At 36.8% G+C, this 21,244-nt stretch overlaps 1 protein-coding gene across 32 annotated transcripts in view; it reads left to right on the top strand.

Moving 5' to 3' along the window:
- The window catches only part of LOC126282130 (AT-rich interactive domain-containing protein 2-like), a 287,639-nt gene extending 268,006 nt beyond the window's left edge, over positions 1-19,633 (top strand). For 16 of the 32 annotated variants that reach the window (XM_049981624.1, XM_049981603.1, XM_049981622.1 and 13 more), the window contains 3 exons: positions 497-565; positions 5,337-5,428; positions 18,056-19,633. In XM_049981624.1, coding sequence (XP_049837581.1) covers positions 497-565; positions 5,337-5,428; positions 18,056-18,170 — 276 coding nt within the window. In that variant the 3' untranslated portion in view covers positions 18,171-19,633. The remainder of the gene's footprint in view (positions 1-496; positions 566-5,336; positions 5,429-18,055) is intronic. The other 16 variants (XM_049981612.1, XM_049981611.1, XM_049981626.1 and 13 more) reach the window with 2 other exon arrangements.
- Positions 19,634-21,244: the final 1,611 nt, after the last annotated feature.

Below are 21,244 nucleotides of genomic sequence, written 5' to 3'. Positions count from 1 at the left end.
TTGTGTAGTTACAACTGGTGATACCACTGATATATGGAATAATCCCGCTTTGGAGAAATTGGTCCAAAAGGCTTCCTTTTGAATATTTCAAGAATACAGCCCCTTGTAGGACGAATGGGTTGTATTATTATCACACTCATCTATAGTGCATAATGATCACAATGTTTAAATTAGAGGAATCATAAATCTGACAGATGTGTGTAGACAGCCCCTTCTTTCCACATACAGTCTGATCTAGGAGTAGGAAGGATGATACAGGTGTGTTCTTTGCCACAAAATTTATAGTGGCCTGTGAAGTGCAGCTACATTGTGTAGCCATTTACCTAATTTGGTTTCAATCCTGCCAGAATCATGGGGGTTTCATTACCTTCATTTCAGCTGTGAGTTGATTAATTATTACTCATCCCATGATATGTTACATCACGGGAGACGTTTCCAAACTGTTGGTGCCTCATTATCCTCCAGCTGAGTGTGCATTCTGTTTGTATCTCCACAGAGGCCTGTCAGATCGGGCCCTACAGCTGTCCCGCTTCCCACCAGACCCGGCCCGAGTCCGGCCGAGCAGGTAAGATTGTTCCCGTGTGTGACCTTGAATATCCCAATCTGTTTGTTCGTGGAATGCTTGTTTTGTAAACCTTTCCTGTGCCACCAACATCTTTCTTTCCTTGTGTTTCGCACGTAAATTTCTGAGTTTGCATGGTAGCTTGTGCAGTCTGTTACTGCAGTATTATTCTGCCTTTGTTTCCCCTTCCTTGTAAGTGCTTGTCAGACCTTCCCAAAGAAAGGCAATGTGTCATATTGTTCTTTATTTTGCTTGAAGTGAAATGAAATGTCATGTTCACTCAATTTTTTGTTGCTTCAGTGTGTGTACTGTGAATGATAAAAGTATAGTAAATGCAGTTTGAATCCAGAAGAAGTCAAAAAGAAACATTTTACATAAGTTCATTTGAAGAAGCTACACTTTTGGGAAAGTTTTAATGTTTTGTAGTATGTGTAGTTGAGGTAGGTGAGGAAGTACTCTCAAACTACTTTGAAAAAAGAAATGGGGATCATCCTAAAATAATTGCACTGTTGTCAGTGTACAATTGTATTATTGTTGGGATTATTCAGTGATAGTTTGATACAGTCCTGTTTTCGTTATGTTTTCACCCACTTTCATTGATTCTAATGTGCAATGTTTTTTGGTGTCATCTGAGAAACTGACAACCAGTAGCTGTTGTCTGAACAGCTACTACTAGACATCCTTCTTTTAACACTTTAATGTACCTTCTCTGTTTGTGAGCTGACTGTAAGTTATTAGTAGTGGGAACCCAAAAAGCAATACTTACATAATCCACAATCAACATAGATAGTAAGTCACTGTCTCTGGGGCACTGTATGATGCTCCCATTTCCTGAAACACTCCCCCTCCCCTCTCTCTCTTCCCCCATACCATCCATCATAAATAACTTTTTTGCGTAGTTGTTGATAGTACTTTAGTGTTGATTAATTGGACTCCACTGTAAAGTTTGTGTTCAGTTTAATAATGCCTCATCATAGGTTTCTGTACAAAATTGAGTGCATGTGTTGTGTGTGGGTATTAAGGACTCTGAATGAATTTACACTCTGCTGCAGAGAGAGAATTCATTCTGGAAAAAATTTGAAGGCTGTGGCTAGCTCATGTATTGTTTCTTCTAGGACTGATGGTACCGCAAGTTATAAAAGACAAAGTTTGGAAAGTAGAAGATGAGGTACTGTGAGAAGCATGGCTGTGAGGGTCGGTTGTGATACATGCTCTTATAGCTCAGCCAGTAGAGCAATTTCCTACATAAGATAGACATCTGTGGTTGGAGTTCTGGTACAGCAGACATTTTTAATATGCCAAGAAATTTCAAATTTGGATAATTTATTGTTGGGTACCAGGAAACTGTCCTGTCACACAACATACAGTCAGAAATCCAGAATAACTTGAAGCTCATTATCAGAGTATATCACTACTGTTACAGGAACCCATTTTCTACGTTTTTGAGACAAATAAAGAAATACAGTGTGCATATTGCTGCACATGCTTCTGTATGCAGGTATTGCTTGTGTAAAATAGCAAAGAATTTTGGCTACAACTTACATCGATGTTTTAAGAGTTTTGAAAAGTGCCCAGTTTCAGGATGGGAAATTTATGTAACTGCAATTGTTTTTAGTCACTAGATCTGTTCTGTTCGTCATTTGAAAGTACAAAAATATTCTTACTGCCTTTTAAATGATGTGTCATTGTTTGAGACATAACAAACTGTGTCACTTTCTGTTTTTAAGCTATCTGAGAGATGCTTTGGAATTTGTGACATTTGTTAAAGAACATGGATGAGCTTCAGGGGCTCAAGTGTAGAGATGTGTTTCACTCTTAATCAGTGACGTGGTACAATTACAACTATTAGAGGTATCGTAATCGACTGCCTGCAACATCAGTTGGATAAAATTGCTCGAATGAATATTTTAGGTTATGAAGCTTGTCATAAAGATTGAGTGAAAATTGGTCCTCTTATGGCAGTTTGTATTGTGCCATGATGCTATGTTGCAAACCATTCTATTGATGATATTTTAATGCTCCCATATTGTATTCAAACGGTTTAATGGTAGAAGAAGATAATGTACCGAAAGATGCTTTGCACATAAGGGCACCAATGTGTTGTTTCTTCGCCATACCCAAGTAGTACCAACCTTTCATCTTGACCAGCAGTGCGTGAGATGTAGAAAGTTTCTCCCTGTATTGTCCACAATTTTATTCACTCCTAACAGCATATGAAATGCAGAATAGGTTGTTTTGTCCCATTATCATAGACAGGGAATTTTGACAGCATTATATTGATGCACTTATCACTTAGAACACAGTTAATGAGTTATTCCCTATTAATGTATTACACTTTATAATTTATTGCATACACACTATTTTTATGTTTGTAAAGTAGAATATCGAATGTGCTTTCCTGCATGTGGCTCTTGCATATCTGTAGAGAGTAACTTTCGGTAAGAAGAATCTGTGTTGCAGCTGTTTCCATTTGCATGCAAAATGTGTTGAATGTTGTTTGTTTGTTACAGTAATTTATGATGATATAAGAGGAACATCACATATTTATGTTTTCAGTAACAAATATTTATTTGTTAGTTAAAAATCTAATGATGTACTGTACCGTGATTTTGTAGCAAGATTGTTTCATTAAATTTTCTATGAATGTTTGTGTTACATACTAAACACATGTGTTCATATTACTACATATGTGTAAAAATGGAAACATGTTATTTTCTTGGTGCATTATAGTGTTCAGAATACTGCGTGATTCAAAGTTAATATAAGTGTTTTAAGGTTTTGTAGCATTTATTAATCCAAGTTTCAATTGTAAATAATCCATCAAATGAAAGAGCAACTCAAAGAGATTTGTTTGTAAACTTGTTAGGAGCTTAAAGCTTACAGACTATGGTTTACATGCCAACTTTGCAAACAAAATATTGCTGCATGACAACAAAAATTTTCTGGATCATGTCCTCGTTAGTGATGAAATGACGTTTCACCTAAATGGAGATGTGAACACACATAATGTGCACATCTGGGGTCAGCAAATCCCTGCAAGATAGTACAGGTGCAACAAGACACTAGGAAAGTCTGTGCTTCTCTCTTTCTTTCTCTCTCTCTCTTTTTTTCCAAGTGAACCAACTGTAACTGGTGTTTCATTTCTTGACACACCAGAACTGTGACTTTTTCCTCAGTTGGAACAAGCTGATCTAGCGAACTTCATTTGACAGTGAATGGAGAACTGCCTCACCGGCATAACTCAGTATGTAATTGATTAACTGACATTGAACTCAACTGCGGGACTGGCATTTCAGGGATCATAAAGGATCATGTGTGTGTGCATCCACTACCAGCTGACCTACCCAACTTACAGGATGGATTGAAACAGTTGTCTCAACAATTACACGAAACACACTGATTAATGTTTGGGAAAACCTTTATCGACTCGATGTGTGACGTGACAAATACTGCTCACACTTGTAAGAAAAACTTTACCTGCTCCTTTTATTTGATGTATTATTTATAATTGTAAGTTGAATGCCATAAATGCTACAAAGCCTCAAAACCTTGATATTCATTTTGAAACACCTGGTATATTCGTTAACAAGGATTACATTTATTAGTTATATACACACAGTTTGAAAACTGATTAAAACTCTATTCCACATTTGGGCTTTCCAATGTGCCCATTTTCGTACATAGGTGGTCATCATGTGTTTTGTACTGAGCATCTTTACGATAGTAGAAATCATACACGGAAGTGAAATGTGCAAAAATGCTTTGTAGAAATGCGTCATTGATGTTTTAATTTTCAGTAATTGTTCTCAAATGTTTTGGGTGGCAGCATTGTTAATTATTGTTCTCAGTTCACTCTTAATTTTAACAAACTTTCTCAGTGGAGAGTCAGGTAGCACCCTTGATGTATCTGGAATTATGTCCTTTCATATTGAGAAACAAATGAGCTTAATAAGTGATGGGTACTGTAATTATCACTAAAATGCTACACACATCATAGTTTTTGGTAGAATTTTAATATTAATTGTGGACAACTACTACTGACTCCTGCAGGTTAAGAACTTGGGTGCCCAGTGATCAGGAAACAGTAAGACATTTGGCAACAACACACAGAAGGAAGATTTAATTAACAGCACAAGTAACAATAATCATGTGAATTATAAAATACATGATTATGTTTATTGCTGAACAGCAAGAATATTTATTTTCATACATACAGGAATGTCATGTCCACTAACAAAGAATGGCCTGCAAAGACATTCTACTTTTCCACTTTATACCATTATTGGCATTGATTATAAATATTAGTGCATGTATCACTTGCTTGTAAGTTGCTAGCACTGATACATTACTTTTATTGAACTTGAATGAAGACCACAGTGTTTATGTTAATTTTCTCTGGCTGGTCAGGAGTGGTAGTTCTCTATGAGGGATTATGGTCTTTTTGTGTATCTGGTAATGTTCTTTCTACTACTTGTATTTAATTGTGATTATGTCATGAATTCAGAATTGAAAGAATGTGTTCAAACTGTGCATTTTAACTAAGAAGACAAGTATGTATGTTTCTTCAGATTCCAATATTGGTATTGTTGTAAAGAGAGAAGTAATCACATTTATATTTTGCTGTTGAGAGTGAGGTTAAAAGCAAGATATTGAAACAGTGAGTCACATTGCAATATCTATGCCTTGTGATACAGGTGTAACTTTAATTTTGATATAATGCTATCTTCCTAGAAAGTAAAGAAATTCATATAATGTATGACATTTTATTTTACAGGATGATAATGAGGGTCCTGTTACAAAAAGCATAAGATTGACTGCATCTCTCATTCTTCGGAACCTAGTCATCTACTCTACAAACGGAAGGAGGTAATTATTAATAGTGTTTACATTTCAGTCCTATCAATGTACCAATAAAGATTGTCATCCAATACACAAGATAAACTTGAAATCAGTATTGATATAACTTTGGATACGTATTCTGATGTTAATGCATAGAATGGGCTTTTGTATAATCTGGCACTGTATGTTGTTTTGTTTTGGTTAGGTTAGTTGTGAATTACTTATACAGATTTAATATTGTTATTCTCAATCTCTTGTGTTATTCAGCTGTTGGGTTGGATAAGGTGATAGATTGCATTTCATCCTTGCTATCTGTTTCCTAGAAGTAAGTGGACACTGCAAGTTCTGCTTTTCTTGAATAAATACGTGGACACATCTTGTATATCCAAGCTATGTATTGACTGCAACCTGTGCAATATGCTTTAGATAACATTAAAAGTCATATCAGAATATCTAACACTATACACAAGTTTGTACAAGGAGTAGTGGAATCAGAATTACATTTCATTAAAGTTCATCCCATCTTGGACAAATGCTGTCCCTCAACATGTTTCTCCTCACACATAAATATAATAAAAAAATCTGTAAAATATTTGTGCTCACTGCTATAATAATTCATTTGCAGGATATGTAGGAGTGGTATGTAACACCAAGTATCTCCCCATGTAGATCTCTGATCTCACAGTAAATAACAAATACTTTCTGTAAATCATATGACTAACTTTTGCTGTTTTGTGCTAATAACCATATGTAGCGGATGGTCAAAAATACTGAAACATGAAAAACACAGTGCATTGCTGTGCATAATAAGGTGTATGAAAACCTTGGCATTCAAAACAGTTTCCAGGCAGTTTGCAAAGGCTAAATACAGGTCTTGTATGGTTTTCAAGGAAAATCTTACACTATTCTACATACAAATTTGTGAAAAGTTACAATGATGGAGGTAGACAAGGATCACACACTGCTTTCCAAAGCAGACCACAAAGGCCCAATAATGGAGACGTGACAGCTCATCATCATGCTCGCAAAACTAGTTCTGGATGATATGAGCTGTGTGATCAGTGACCCTGTCATCTTGCAACACACAACTGCCCTGTTGGAATAAACATTGTACCTCGAACCTGATCAGCCAAAATGGTCACATAATCCTTGGCCATAACATTATCTTGCAGAGTAACCATGATGTCTGTGGAATATCATGATACGGCTGCCCAAATCGCCACTGTATTCCCACTGTATTTTACTCGTTGGACTTAAACTTGGCCGGGAGTTGGAAACAGTGAGAACAAGACTCATTCGACCTAATAACTTCTTTCCACTGCTCTGTAGCCCAGATTTATAGCTTCAGCACCTATTTCTTCTGTTAAAAAGTGTGTGTGCATCACTGACTGATAGTTTTTGGAATTCCAGCCTTCCCTGCCAATCACTGCTTCAGAGCTATCTTTGTGCCGATTTGGTGCTGAAAGGGTTTGCGAGTCCAATGTCTGGTTCTGCATTTGTTAAAAGAGGCTTATTTTTCATTGTAACACTCTTCAGTGACCGTCTGTCACAATCACTCAAAAAGCACTTTCATCCATGTTGTGACTTAGCTGATGATGTTTTTCCGCTGTCCCCGATGTGATATAAATCTTTAATATGATATCACTGGAAACACCAAACATTTAAGCTACCTTGGTTACGGAAGCACTCACTGTACGAACACCAACAATTTGCCCACGTTCAAACACAGTAGCTCCGATATAATCCATTAACAACTACCCGGACCACTGTGCTGAACACAACTGACACTCATGATGTATTTAGGAAATTGTGAAGATGCCTTCCATGGTCAAATACAATAGCGCAACTTGAAGAGCCATGGCTAGGATCTGCAGTTATGTTCAAGTGTGAATTTCTCACACAGTTTCCATGTTTTTGCCCAACTGCTGTAGGTGGCATTACATTTTCAGTACCTGGAAATCTTGAATATTCTTATAATTTGAATGTGATAATTCTTTAGCCCCTTTATTCTCCATTTTGTCAACAATACAAGCTTGACATCTTTTAAATTTTTGGTAATTTCCTATTTAATTATACTTAGATGAATTTCTCCTATTTCACAGAGTTGTTCTGCCCTTTTCACAGAGGCTCTTCCCCTTGGCAGTATGATGTTGCTAACACCCTCAAAAAGAAATTTTACTGTAGTGGGCAGTAAAACAATACTAATTATACTCACAAAATAAAAAAAAGTTGTGGTGCAGTTCTGATTAATCTGTTGAAAGATAGAGGAAAGGATTGCAATGAAAACATTTCTTTTAGTGAATGGGTAATCGTGAATGTTTCCCAGGGTGTATACGCTCTGGGACAACCGGGAAATCTGGGAGGAAACTGGGAAAAATGCGATAGTTTTTTAGAATTGTGGGAATTTTTCTTCGTTTTAGTTTTCAGTTAAATTTTTTTAGTTTTGGGCGGTATGAACTGATACTCTTTTTTTATGTTTTTTACTTTATCCCACTACTGCAGCGGTAAAATATAAACGAGAGGAAAAAACCAAAATAAAACTTAGGTAAGAAAGGAAATACGCCATTTACAACAATAAACCACAGTGCACACACAAACGTCTGCTAACAGCAAAATATGTCAAATGCCTTAGGATAAAGATTACGCAATACTTCATAACGACAAACCGCTTCCAATGAGCTTGACATTACATTGGTTTACATTAGGTTCGTTTGAGCAGCTACCAGTGAGTCGCGTATGTGCAATACCTTTTCCCTTTTCTGGCTACTTGAAGGGCAAATGTTAGCTGTATTGGCAGTAGCAACCAGCAGTCAGATGCTGCTTGGCAAAATTTTTCTGGTGCGCAGAGGAGTCCGAGTTGTAGTGGGGAGGGAGGGGTGTAGTCTCCATATGATGTGTGTTTACGTTTAGTGAGTCTGTTGTTTGTCTTCGTTTACAGCGCTCACGTCAAATGAAAACAGAACAGATTTCTGTGGCCGGGAGCTATCAAGTGAATTAAAATACATTCACATAATTATGGAAGACTAAAATATGTTATTCAGTCTTCTCAGTTTATTTTATTTCCAGTTTTTTGGCAGTCGGGAATTAATTACCTTGCGGAACAGTGAAATTATTTTTGTCAATTTGCTAAAAAATTTTACTTTTATTAGTCTTTCACACAGACGCAGTTAGTTTATTTGAAACACTGTTGGATAGTGTCAACTGTTAGCTGAATTTATAGTGCACATTTTTATCTTGTGGCACGTATGGCGTTATGCTATAATAAAGAACCAAATGTGAGAAAATACAGTACTGGTACTCAAAGAAAATTTGCATTCCGAAAACCATACTGAAAAGCTTATTATAAAGTTGAGGCCTACTTCTCTGTGGACATGGACATACGAATGTGCAATTTAAGCTGAATTATGCATTTTACTGTGGTTTACAAAATTCCGCTGCTGTTGGAGTGCTCTCTGATGCCCTGTTCTGTTTATGATGTAATGTAAAATCTCTTAATGCTATACACATATAAACATATGGGTTTCCTATGTCATTGTAGCTGCGCATGCACAGTCATGCCTATTTTCTGGCACTCTCTGACAACTGCTGAAACAAATTCTAACAGGTCACGGGAAGATACTGCGATTGGTGGTTTGAAAAGCGTTACTTTCAAAACAAATTTCATTTTACACAAGATAAGTTATGTTACGTGTGCGAATGTGCTTTGAATTTCTTAAATCACAGTGTGTTTGATTCTCATTTAATGCTTAACATTGTGAGGGCTAGCCACTTAGAAGAATTTTGAGCCCAGAAGACCACACATTTATGTGATTATTTAAAATCGTGGTGGCACATTGATCTCATGTATATTAAACTGGAACACATGCAGAAAAGACCAATGTTATATGTGAAAGCTTAGCTTTTCTTGTAGCTACACTGTATATTAATTTAAACCATTAATTTTTTCTTGTTGTGTGTTTGCTCTACTTAACAGTGTTTTGGTATTGGTTGACTACGTCATGTGTCCTATCCTCTGAATATCTGTTGGCATCGGCTGGCGAGAACATGTGACATGAGCTATGGGCTTACAAAAGCACATTGCATTCTCGCTTTTAATACTTCGGGAAATGACATGCCGTGTTTGATGGAATTCGAATATATACTTTCATAATGCGAAAGTAAGCAGCATATTGTAATACAAAAATATGCCACATGTTGTTGTACATCAAAGGTCTTTCCAAAATGCCGTTCCCCCTGGGTTTCGTTTTCTAAAGTGCTGGCAAGTTCTACGCAGGTGTATAAAACCTTAACCATTCAAACAACTTAAATGTTTTATAGTTCAGAAACAAAATATACTGTCACTTAACACAGAAAACGTGTATTTTCACACGGGAAAAAGTGTACTTTGGAAAAATCCGGGATATTTTATTTTATTTATTTATTTATTTATTTATTTATTTTGCCCCCTGTCTGCATATACACCCTGTTTAATTGTGAAATAAAATACCCCCAGTAATCTTGTCTTAAAGTGAATGAATAAATGTGTATCAATCAATCTATAGAAATATTTCCATGCAAAAAAAGTTATGCAGCAGTGTGATTGTATTTCAGGATATATGTCTTATTATGATTGAGCTCTCTATTGCTCATCTTAAAGGTAAATCCAGGGTAATTCCCAGTCTTGAGGTGGGATAATCTTTTGGCACATTATGCCAGTGGTGCTGAAAAGTGTATCCCAATAGCCACCTCTGGATATACATATTGGTGCAGCAACCTCATTTCGCCTAATATAGGTCCGAGGCCTTGTACCTTCTGCATCAAATTAGCTTTTTCATTCCTTTGTTTGTTTTCTTTTTAATTTTTCCTTCTGTTTGTACAATACCTGCTAAACTTAAATGGATGACTGGACCTTATTCTTCTCTTCTCATCTCTCTTATTCCAGTGTTAAGTTACGAGCACATAATCTGATACTAAAATTAAATATAAATCAACATCAAATACTATTTGACAACCAAAATCATCACTGTTAGCTATAAATCAGTTCTTAACAACATGCAGAATTTGAGTGTGAGCGCTTGTGACTGCTGTTGCTCGTATTTGCGAGCAGAGCAGGTGCAGCGTTGTGGGGAGCAAGGGATGTTCAATGTTGACAACATGGGAGAGGCACCAGCTTTGAAATGTGGGAGGGTCAGCTTTGACACAGTGCCATCTAATAGCAACAGTGATAAGTCAGTTATGTGGAAGCCGATGATGTCTTCACATCTCAGTCCCGTGTGTGAGGAATGTCGCTTTTTAAAACAAAATGTTAGGTATACAAAATGAAAACTGGAAAATGGAAAGAAGCTCATTTTCCTAAATTACTGTGTGTGCAAGATGCTATTGTTAACAAAGATTTTCAACATTATTGACATATTTTAATACCTCTTCAGGAAGAATGTGAGCAATTTTTCCAATATTAGATGGCACTATAAAGTGATTTTGATTTGTTCCCCTCTCCATATTCAGTGAATATTCATTCATTCTGATCTAGAACTAGAAATTTCGGACCTGCTGTAACTAGAACTAGAAATTACGGACCTGCAGTATGATAGAAAATATGAAGACAAATGTCAGTACATGAAACCACCTTGGAATTCTATAGACATGTACCTCAGGATAGATCTTCTCCTTTCCACAGACAGGTGGCCGCAATGATATGAGTGTTCAGTTCCATGTCTGTTTATGAACAATTGGTCTTTGCAATGAAAAGTAGTAGGACATGCCTGAGAAACTCTGTCTGCTCATAATGTGAACTGCACACAGCATCTGCAAATTACATAGAAGCAACTGTTAAGGGAGAAATGGGCTGAATCGTGATTGCAATCTTTTATTTAGCCTAGTTATTACTAGCAGTTGTTACATGCAGCCTGTACCCAACAAGGTATTGCAATCTGTGTTTCAGATTATTTTTATTATTAAAATCCGTAGCATGTGAAAACACTTGGGTACATCCATAATATGTGAAAACACTTTGACACATTGTGGAGATAGTACCAGCAGAAGTCATATCATCACAGACTTTGGGAAGATTGAGCAGAACCAGAGATTTCTCAACCTGTGAAGAAAACTCTTTGAGCAGCTAGTCATCCTCAGATGCAGCACTGTTTATTCTGAAGAATTCGGAGGGTTTGGAGGGATGAACTTGTGACACCAGGCAGGCTGAGAATTAAGACTAATGTGGGAAGGGGTGTGGCGAGTGGGCAGCAAATTTCATCATGTTGTTCACCTTGGGAATCAGTACCTTATACCTTGGCATTTTGTGAATGTCTAAAAGTGTAAACTGCAGTTTCATTGTACTGACTTGTAGTAGGGAATGTCATATTTCCGTGCACTATCAATAAATGTGGCACCTCTTGGGTGTGGTGAATACAACTTTTTAATCATTTGGCAGACGGAGGACTGTGCCCACCGTTGGCTAGCTTGCAGCATCTCCGATTGAGTGTGTCCCACACTACAAAATACTTCATTTTTGTATAACAGCTCACAAAGTTAATTGAGGAAAATGTAGAACTACAGTATAACCCCATTTTTATGTTCCCATAATTAACGTTTTCCCAACATTTATGAATTTTTTATCACTCCCATCAAATTTCGTGTGTTCACAATGTTAATTTGCATTAGATTTTGTGTTTAATATCATTATGAAATAATGTTTGTGGAGAAAAAGCTGACATAATTGTCATAAAATGACACAGATCTGGCATTGCCCTTTAAGCAGTGTTTACAAACATTATACATTTAAGTTTTCTTGACATCACGACGCTCTACTCAAAAATATCTGAATTGATAATAGTTGGGAACAATTCGTGCTTTATTTTCTTCCACTGCTAACCTCTGCCTGGCAAAGTGGCTGATGGGAGTAACTAGGTTCGTTCCAATAATGACCAATCACAGCAATTTTTAGTCTCAACTGTGCATGTGCAACTTCATGGTTGTTGCTTTCATCTTGACAGCTCAAAAGCATATTTCACGAGTTTCCGTTGTTTCGCCCACTTGTAGTTCTAGTTGACACCTGTTGTTGTTGTTGTGGTCTTCAGTCCTGAGACTGGTTTGGTGCAGCTCTCCATGCTACTCTATCCCGTGCAAGCTTCTTCATCTCACAGTACCTACTGCAACCTACATCCTTCTGAATCTGCTTAGTGTATTCATCTCTTCGTCTCCCTCTACGATTTTTACCCTCCACGCTGCCCTCCAATACTAAATTTGTGATCCCTTGATGCCTCAGAACATGTCCTACCAACCGATCTCTTCTTCTAGTCAAGTTGTGCCACAAACTCCTCTTCTCCCCAATCCTATTCAGTACCACCTCATTCGTTATGTGATCTTCCCATCTAATCTTCAGCATTCTTCTGTAGCACCACATTTCGAAAGCTTCTATTCTCTTCTTGTCCAAACTATTTATCGTCCATGTTTCACTTCCATACATGGCTACACTCCATACAAATACTTTCAGAAACGACTTCCTGACACTTAAATCTATACTTGATGTTAACAAAATTTCTCTTCTTCAGAAACGCTTTACATTTTATATCTTCTCTACTTCAACCATCATCAGTTATTTTGCTCCCCAAATAGCAAAACTCCTTTACTACTTTAAGTGTCTCATTTCCTAATCTAATTCCCTCAGCATCACCCGACTTAATTCGACTACACTCCATTACCCTCATTTTGCTTTTGTTGATGTTCATCTTATATCCTCCTTTCCAGAAAGACAATGTCCATTCCGTTCAACTGCTCTTCCAAGTCCTTTGCTGTCTCTGACAGAATTACAATGTCTTCGGCGAACCTCAAAGTTTTTATTTCTTCTCCATGGATTTTAAAACCTACTCCAAATTTTTCTTTTGTTTCCTTTACTGCTTGCTCAATATACAGATTGATCAACATCGGGGAGAGGCTACAACCCTTCCCAACCACTGCTTCCCTTTCATGTCCCTCGACTCTTATGACTGCTATCTGGTTTCAGTACAAATTGTAAATAGCCTTTCGCTCCCTGTATTTTACCCCTGCCGCCTTTAGAATTTGAAAGAGAGTATTCCAGTCAACATTGTCAAAAGCTTTCTCTAAGTCTACAAATGCTAGAAACGTAGGTTTGCTTTTCCTTAATCTTTCTTCTAAGATAAGTCGTAAGGTCAGTATTGCCTCACATGTTCCGACATTTCTACAGAATCCAAACTGATCTTCCCCAAGGTCGGCTTCTATCAGTTTTTCCGTTCGTCTGTAAAGAATTCGCATTACTATTTTGCAGCTGTGACTTATTAAACTGATAGTTCGGTAATTTTCACATCTATCAACACCTGCTTTCTTTGGGATTGGAATTATTATATTCTTCTTGAAGTCTGAGGGTATTTCGCCTGTTTCATACATTTTGCTCACCAGATGGTAGAGGTTTTTCAGGATTGACTCTCCCAAGGCCATCAGTAGTCCTAATGGAATGTTGTCTACTCCGGGGGCCTTGTTTCAACTCGGGTCTTTCAGTGTTCTGTCAAACTCTTCACGCAGTATCGTATCTCCCATTTCATCTTCATCTACATCCTCTTCCATTTCCATAATATTGTCCTCAAGTACATCGCCCTTGTATAGACCCTCTACATACTCCTTCCACCTTTCTGCTTTCCCTTCTTTGCTTAGAATTGGGTCTCCATCAAAGCTCTTGATATTCATGCAAGTGGTTCTCCTTTCTCCAAAGGTCTCTTTAATTTTCCTGTAGGCAGTATCTATCTTACCCTAGTGAGCTAAGCCTCTACATCCTTACATTTATCCTATAGTCATCCTGCTTAGCCATTTTGCACTTCCTGTCGATCTCATTTTTGAGATGTTTGTATTCCCTTTTGCCTGCTTCATTTACTGCATTTTTTATATTTTCTCCTTTCATCAATTAAATTCAATATTTCTTCTGTTAACTCAAGGATTTCTACTAGCCCTTGTCTTTTTATCTACTTGCTCCTCTGCTGCCTACACTATTCCCTCCCTCAAAAGCTACCCATTCTTCTTCTACTGAATTTCTTTCCCCTATTCCTGTCAATTTTTCCCTTATTCTCTCCCTGAAACTCTGTAAACCTCTGGTTTAGTCAGTTTATCCAGGTCCCATCTCCTTTAATTCCCACCTTCTTGCAGTTTCATATATGATAAACTACCAAAATGCAAGGGGGTTTCTGTACATAACTTTTTCCAACTATTTTATTTTCCCGTATTTTACACCATTTTTCTAAAGTCCCATGACAAATGTAAAAGCGGTATTTCACTGTATATATTAATAAAGTTATGTGGCACTTGTACAGTATTGTTTATTTGTTTCATTTGTAGCAATAACATTTCATACAGTGATTTCCAAGCAGCTGGTAGCTGAGTGATGAGCATGTGACAGTATCTGTTGTGTCCCCTGCTCGTCTCTCCATTCGGCTTCCCCCCTCTCTGCCCTGTGCCAGAAGTGGGGGTGCTGTGTTCGCTGTGCTCCTTGCTCGCACACAACCGCCCACAGTCCGTGCTCGCACTCTGCTGCTTAAAGCTTGCTCTGCGAGCAAGTTTGTTGTGAAGCCCTATTCTAAGTCGTCCACAAAAATTGTTTACATATTTTCCCTCCAGTTTAAATGGAATTGTGTACTAAATTTACAAGGTTTCTCCCAAACTGTTTGTTCGCAGATCATATTTGATGAATAAAGTGGATTAAGACAGAACTCAAAATTTTGCTGATCCTTTCGTTGAGTTAAATTATTGATTTGTTCCTCCAGTGTTGCTTAAGTCGAACTTGTGTGTCGGATTGTGATTCCCCTTTTAAACTTAATATTGCAGATTCTCATTCAAATAAATTTCTATTTCTCTCTAAGTTTTCTGGATGTAATTCATCAGTGTGTTCATTTGTTATATTGTTTTGTTTTAATTTCACTCTTTTTTTGTGTCTAACTTCAGATTTAGTTTAGTGAGCTAAAGATTCTTACGATCTAAAATCACGAGGATGTAACTCTGCCTGGGTTGGTCTAAAACTTGCCATTATCAGTCAGCAAGAGCTTGTAAAATTATTTTGTACTCTTCTTCCAGTTTTTCTGTTACTACTGGCATACGTCCGAACACTTGAATTACATTTTCCCAATTCACAAGAGTGATGAATGTTTATGTAGGAAAATTGTTCTAAAATCAAACACACATGCAAACTACAGCAATATTTCAATGTCCATATCATAAATGTATGCAAAACCAGAGTCTAATTTTTAATCTGGATTGTATAATTTTTATTTGCTAAAACTAGGAAGTAATATATTGGAACAAGTACATTCAGATGAGGAGAAAGTGTCTTTCCAAATTTGGTATTTTGTATAAGACAAATTTGAAATTGGAAAAAATAAGTTTGCGCCACGATTATGAGAGAGACACTGTTCAACTTGAAATGATTAACAACTGTCAGAATGCAATCATATTGTTGCTGTTCTTTGATAAATTTAATTTGAAAAGAAATTTTGAGATGCTTTGCTGACAAGCATAAAGAAAAAAAGCAGAAGAGCTACCTGGTCTTTCCTATAGTTATAAGAGAGAATGAAAATGCCGTGCCCCTGAGAAGTAGGCACAAGAGGTGAGCAGAAAGAGGGTGCATTTAGAAAAAGAGCATATATTCAAAGCAGAGGCTTTCACTGTTGTTAGCTGAAAACAGTATTTTCACAAGAGCCATTCAGATTGATAGAATACAAAATTGGCTTTCGTGCAATTTCCCTTCCACTTCTCCCTACTGAGTGGGTGATACATATTGTGCATTGATAACCTGTCAGGTAATCACATGAGACCTTTAAGTTCGTTGTAAAAACAGGTTTTTCTTGTATTAATCTTGTGTTTCTTCCTTTGTGATAATGTATCACAGATTTTTTATAATATTTTACTAGGAAATTCTTCTTTGCATTTGAGCGCACAGAGCCTGAAACAAAAAGTGTTCAGTCAGTTGTATTAAGGATGATTACATGATGGAAAAAATGAAATCTGTAATGTAACAGATTTCTGACAGGTAATGAAAGTTCTTTGCAGATACTGTTATTGGAAATTGATGGGTTTCTGAACAAGCATGTGGTTCTCTCTCTTTGGGACTGTTTTTAATTTAATACTGATTTTAAAGATTTTTGTTAGCCAAAGAATGAAACTTGAGAGCCAAAAGCAGATGTTACAAATTAGAAATAAATAAGTAAAAGATGGAATGAAATTGTGTGGTGCTGGTTGGGTGTGTGGTGCAGGTTTGGCAGTGGCAGCACTTCCATAGGGTGGTTTTGCATGATAAATTTATGATGAGTGTAAAATGGAGATGTAATGGCTAATTGAAGGTTGCTCTGGGGCAGCTGAAGGATTTTTGGCAGAGTTGGAGGAAATCATATCTTAAGCATAGAAGCTAATTTATGAAGTTGTGTACAAGGGAGTTACATGATAAATAGAATAATTTATATTTTATTCTTAGTGGGCAACATTTTGTGTGACTCGAGCAGGAGTATGTAGGGAGGTCTATTTACACATCAGCTTGTGCAGGGGTAGTTTCAGGATGCAACAGTATTTGCAAGGTTGGTAGTATGTTTGCTGATAGTTTGCATTTAAGCAGTTCTATTTCTCATAATATCCGAGTCTACAAGGATGGTAACCAGTTCTGGAAACTACAAGGGAAGAAAAAAACCATTCAATGCAGAAGGAATGCCAGCTGTCAATATGTAGATACCAAACATTATTGATGAACTTAGTGTGCACAGGTATGTGAAAATAACCATGAGACTGGTGAATATGTACATGAAGAAAAGTAAATTTGGATTTAGAAAGAAGAAAGTGAATTTCACATTAGAAGATGAGTTGATCTGTTTGAGGAAGTGGCCTCAAGATCAGTTTGTACTTCTCAAAGTGTCGTTCATGAGTCACAGTTAGACTGGATACTGTTAGTTTTGGGACTACAAGGAAGTTCACTCTGGATGAACCATTAAGTGGTTTGTATTGGAGAGATTTTTTTCATGATGGTATTGGCATTTACTTGACATTTATATTTGACAATCAAAAGTAAAATAAGAATTTGCTGAAGTCATAAAACATTGGTGCACATGTGTGTGTGTGTGGGGGGGGGGGGGGGGGGGGGGGTACATTGGATTGAAGGGGTACTGAGAAAGGAAATATTCAAAAGCAGGTTGACCATGTATGCCTGAAGTATTGGTATTAAGTGATGTCGTGTGGCATGAAGAGTAAGAAATAGGCTTTTGGATTGTGCCTCTCAGATACAACTTTTAAACTGTAAAATTACAAGGAGACAGGATAATCCAGTTAAATCTAACCTCCAGGAGATGAAATGCTGGTAGAAATACTTGCAGTAGAAAATAACAGTCCCAGCTTTCTGAATGAATATATTTCTTCCTCAGGGAGGAAAATGGGGATTGTTTCCGATGTTGACTGACATGTATATCAGATTGCACATTATTTTGACCATTTGTACTTGCAATACATGAAACCTAAGTTCACAAGACGTGTGTGTCAATTTGGATCTCGCTGTTAGTTTTCTCCTTTGATGGTTGGTTGTTTTTATTTTATAGTCCTTGTAAGTTTCAAACATTCAACATTGTTTTTGTAATCTGGGACTAAATAAATTTAGTGTATTTCAAAACCCTTTTAATTCCTGCTGTGTCTCTTTGACAGGTTTCTTCGCAGTTACGAGCCTCATCTTGCGGGCATAGCGCTAAGCAATGTGGAATCATCGCGAACTATTGCACAGGTGCTGTATGACATGAATCAACAAGCAGGCCAGAGGTGACCCATCTAGGAGCATCATAGTGCAGCAGCAGTATGTGACTTTTCCACTGTCATCTGTTCAGATCATATTTATTTCCTTCCCCAGCTTCACTGTCTCTTCTACATTTCTCAGCTGTCACGTTTTAATACTTCCCTTTTTAATCGTGGGGCAGGAGTTTTAGTGGTGTATGTGAAATGTTTGAAGTGTACAAATGTTTAAAACGCTTGGAAAGTGAGTATATAATAGACTTGTTAAAAGTGAAGCTAGATAACTGTGTAAAAACTTTGAGTGTATAATATTAGTGCGATGACTGGAAATTTTTTTACGAAATATAATTTATGATAACCGCTGAACAGTGAAAAAAGAATGGTGTGTGTTGGACTGTGCGGGATGCCTCATGCCTCCTTAATGACGTGGACCTAAGAGGCATGCAGGTATCTTATTCTTAGTATTTAACTGACATAAAAGTCCTGGGATGTCAGAAAATGCCATTTATTTCTCATTTTTTATGTAATTTGTGTTATGTGTAGCCATGGAAATGGATGTGCAATTCTTTTTCTAGTATTTATTGGAAAAATGTAGATACACAAGTCATGTACATAGCTATGAACATAAGCTTTCAAATAAAATTTCTGTACTGTGTACGGATTTATCAGCTCTGTGAAAAATTTGGATGTGTACAGACAAAATGGAAAAAAATTATTTGCTGATGGACATTACAGTTCTTTTACTTTCTTTTGTATGAAATCCTTGAACGAAGAACATGCAGCCCAGGTTTGGTAAAAAGGAAGAGAAAGAGAGAGAGATAGACTGTGTTACCTTAGTTCTGCGTTCATACGGCATAGAAGTGTCATACTTCATCACTGGATTACAAATATAACTCAATTGATCACATTTTATAAACCAGTATTATCAACAGGATTTGTGAAAAAAGAAAGACACAGAAAAAAGCTGATACTGATTATGTGTTATTTTTAATACAGTCAGTTGTGGCTAACTTGAAATACGATAAAACATTAAAAAGATATCTGCTTTATGTATCAATCCTAAAATGACTTGTTTCTGCAATGAAAAGTTTTATTCTAATGCCATAGGTTATTGTTTAATGTGATACAATCATTCCATAAGGAAATGTGAATGTGTTGGCTGCATTGTAGACAAGTGTCATGTAACACGCAAAATTTCAAACAGCCCAGACTTTCTGTTTATGTATGACATGGGCAACATAAAATCGAGCATTACTGTGGGCACAGCATTTGGCACATTCTCATGTACTTTTTATTGACTGTTATTTATTTTATATTGAAGAGTAGAAAAATTAGAGGCACTGTAAAATGTCCACCAGAATTCAGAAATAAATAATTGCATTTATTGATTTGTAAGATGTAATTTCTGTATCACCATAGTATTTGTCTGCTGTTGTCTGTACAATGGTTTTGTGCTAGATATGTTGGCAAATGATTAAAGAGTTTATGGATCAGTGACACTAAAATTGTTAATGAGAAGCTTACACCTCTATTCGTGTAAGATTATCATAAAGAATCCCTTCATAGATCAGACTTTGTTATGTAAAGTCTGCTTTTTGTCTAAGCTTTTTATCCTCTTGCTGTATAGTGTACCAGAATCAAACATGCATGCCATCTCATTCTAGCTAGGAAGCAAAAGAAAACTGTAGCAAGCAAAAGAAAACTGCTGCAGTTACGGGTAAGTAGATAAACATACCTTTTTATGGCTATTACCTGTGAATTAGACTGTTATTACAATCAACAGGAAATATGCTGAAGATGGAAATTGTGGTTTGATGTGTGAATTAGACCTATTAATCAAAGTGGTATTCAAGATTGCAGGCTTAAGCATATGATTTTTAGTTTCATGTGCAATCCAAACACCGTGTATGTCATACCCAAAATTACATTTAATTGGCTCTGTGATTCTGAGAAATCGTATGTGTTGTATCTAAACTGAAACATTATTGATTGGCGACTCCTGTGCACCACGACCAGATAATGGATATACTTGGAAGGAGAGACAGCATTGGTCGTATTTTTTTTGTTTTATTAACCGCAAAATCGATTTTCGGTCACTTAGTGACAAAAAAATACGACCAGTGCTGTCTCTCCTTCCAAGTATGAACTGAAACATGCACTTAATTCTTGATAATATTTTTTGCAAAGCTAAAAGGTACTCCTCAATTCACAACTGTGGTTCTGAGTAGCAAGTCTCTAACCATAAAACTAAAATACTGAAGTGACACAGAAATGGTCCGGCTTAAAGGTGCCAACAGACAGAGACACAAACAGAGGTAGCAACAAAAGTTAACTACCAGTGTCAGAGGCTTGAGTCCCTATCTGGAATGCAGTTTTAATATGTCAGCAAATTCCATATTGATGCACACACTGCTGCAGAGTGAAAATTTATTCTGGAAGAGAGAAAAGATTGTGAGATACAACCAACAGCAGCGGGCATGATTCACCATTAGATGAAATGCAAAATTTTCCTCATTATATTTCCTGTAGCTAAATCTCTGTGCTAACATTTTTGGACTGTATCTGGAAACTTAGCAAAGGTGTTATGGCATGAAGAAAGTTTGACATTAATGGTCATATGGAGATAAATTACTGTGACAGTGTGAGCATAAAATAGCAGAAAATTGAAACGGGGGTGGGGGTGGGGGGTGAGGGGGGGGGGGCGGCAGAGTACATAAAAAGTGTCATACTAAGTGCTGTTTTGTTAACAGATACACTGTTTCTCTGGCATAAGTAGTGCTCCTTGGAAGTATTTATTAATTGATTCTGTCAGGTTTGATGCATATACATCCAATATTTTGTCCCAGGCTTCTGGAAATTGGTTTTTTATATTATTTTTAATTGTAACAGGGTAGCTTTTACTGTAGGAATATAAGCTGTTTCACAGATTTTCAGCATATGTAAATCAGGAAACAAGAGTGTCTTCAGCTGTTTGAAAGTGTCATACGGAAACCACATTACATTACATGTGGCTGAGTATTCAGCAACAAGTCCTGTTGGAAGAGAGAATTTTTTTTTCACCTACATGTGTACTCCCTAAGCTATCATACAGTGTGTGACAGAGGATAT

This window comes from Schistocerca gregaria, chromosome 7 (assembly GCF_023897955.1).
Source record: "Schistocerca gregaria isolate iqSchGreg1 chromosome 7, iqSchGreg1.2, whole genome shotgun sequence".
In the NCBI taxonomy this organism is placed as follows: Eukaryota; Metazoa; Arthropoda; class Insecta; order Orthoptera; family Acrididae; genus Schistocerca; species Schistocerca gregaria.
This window is presented reverse-complemented; position numbering and strand designations above follow the sequence as displayed.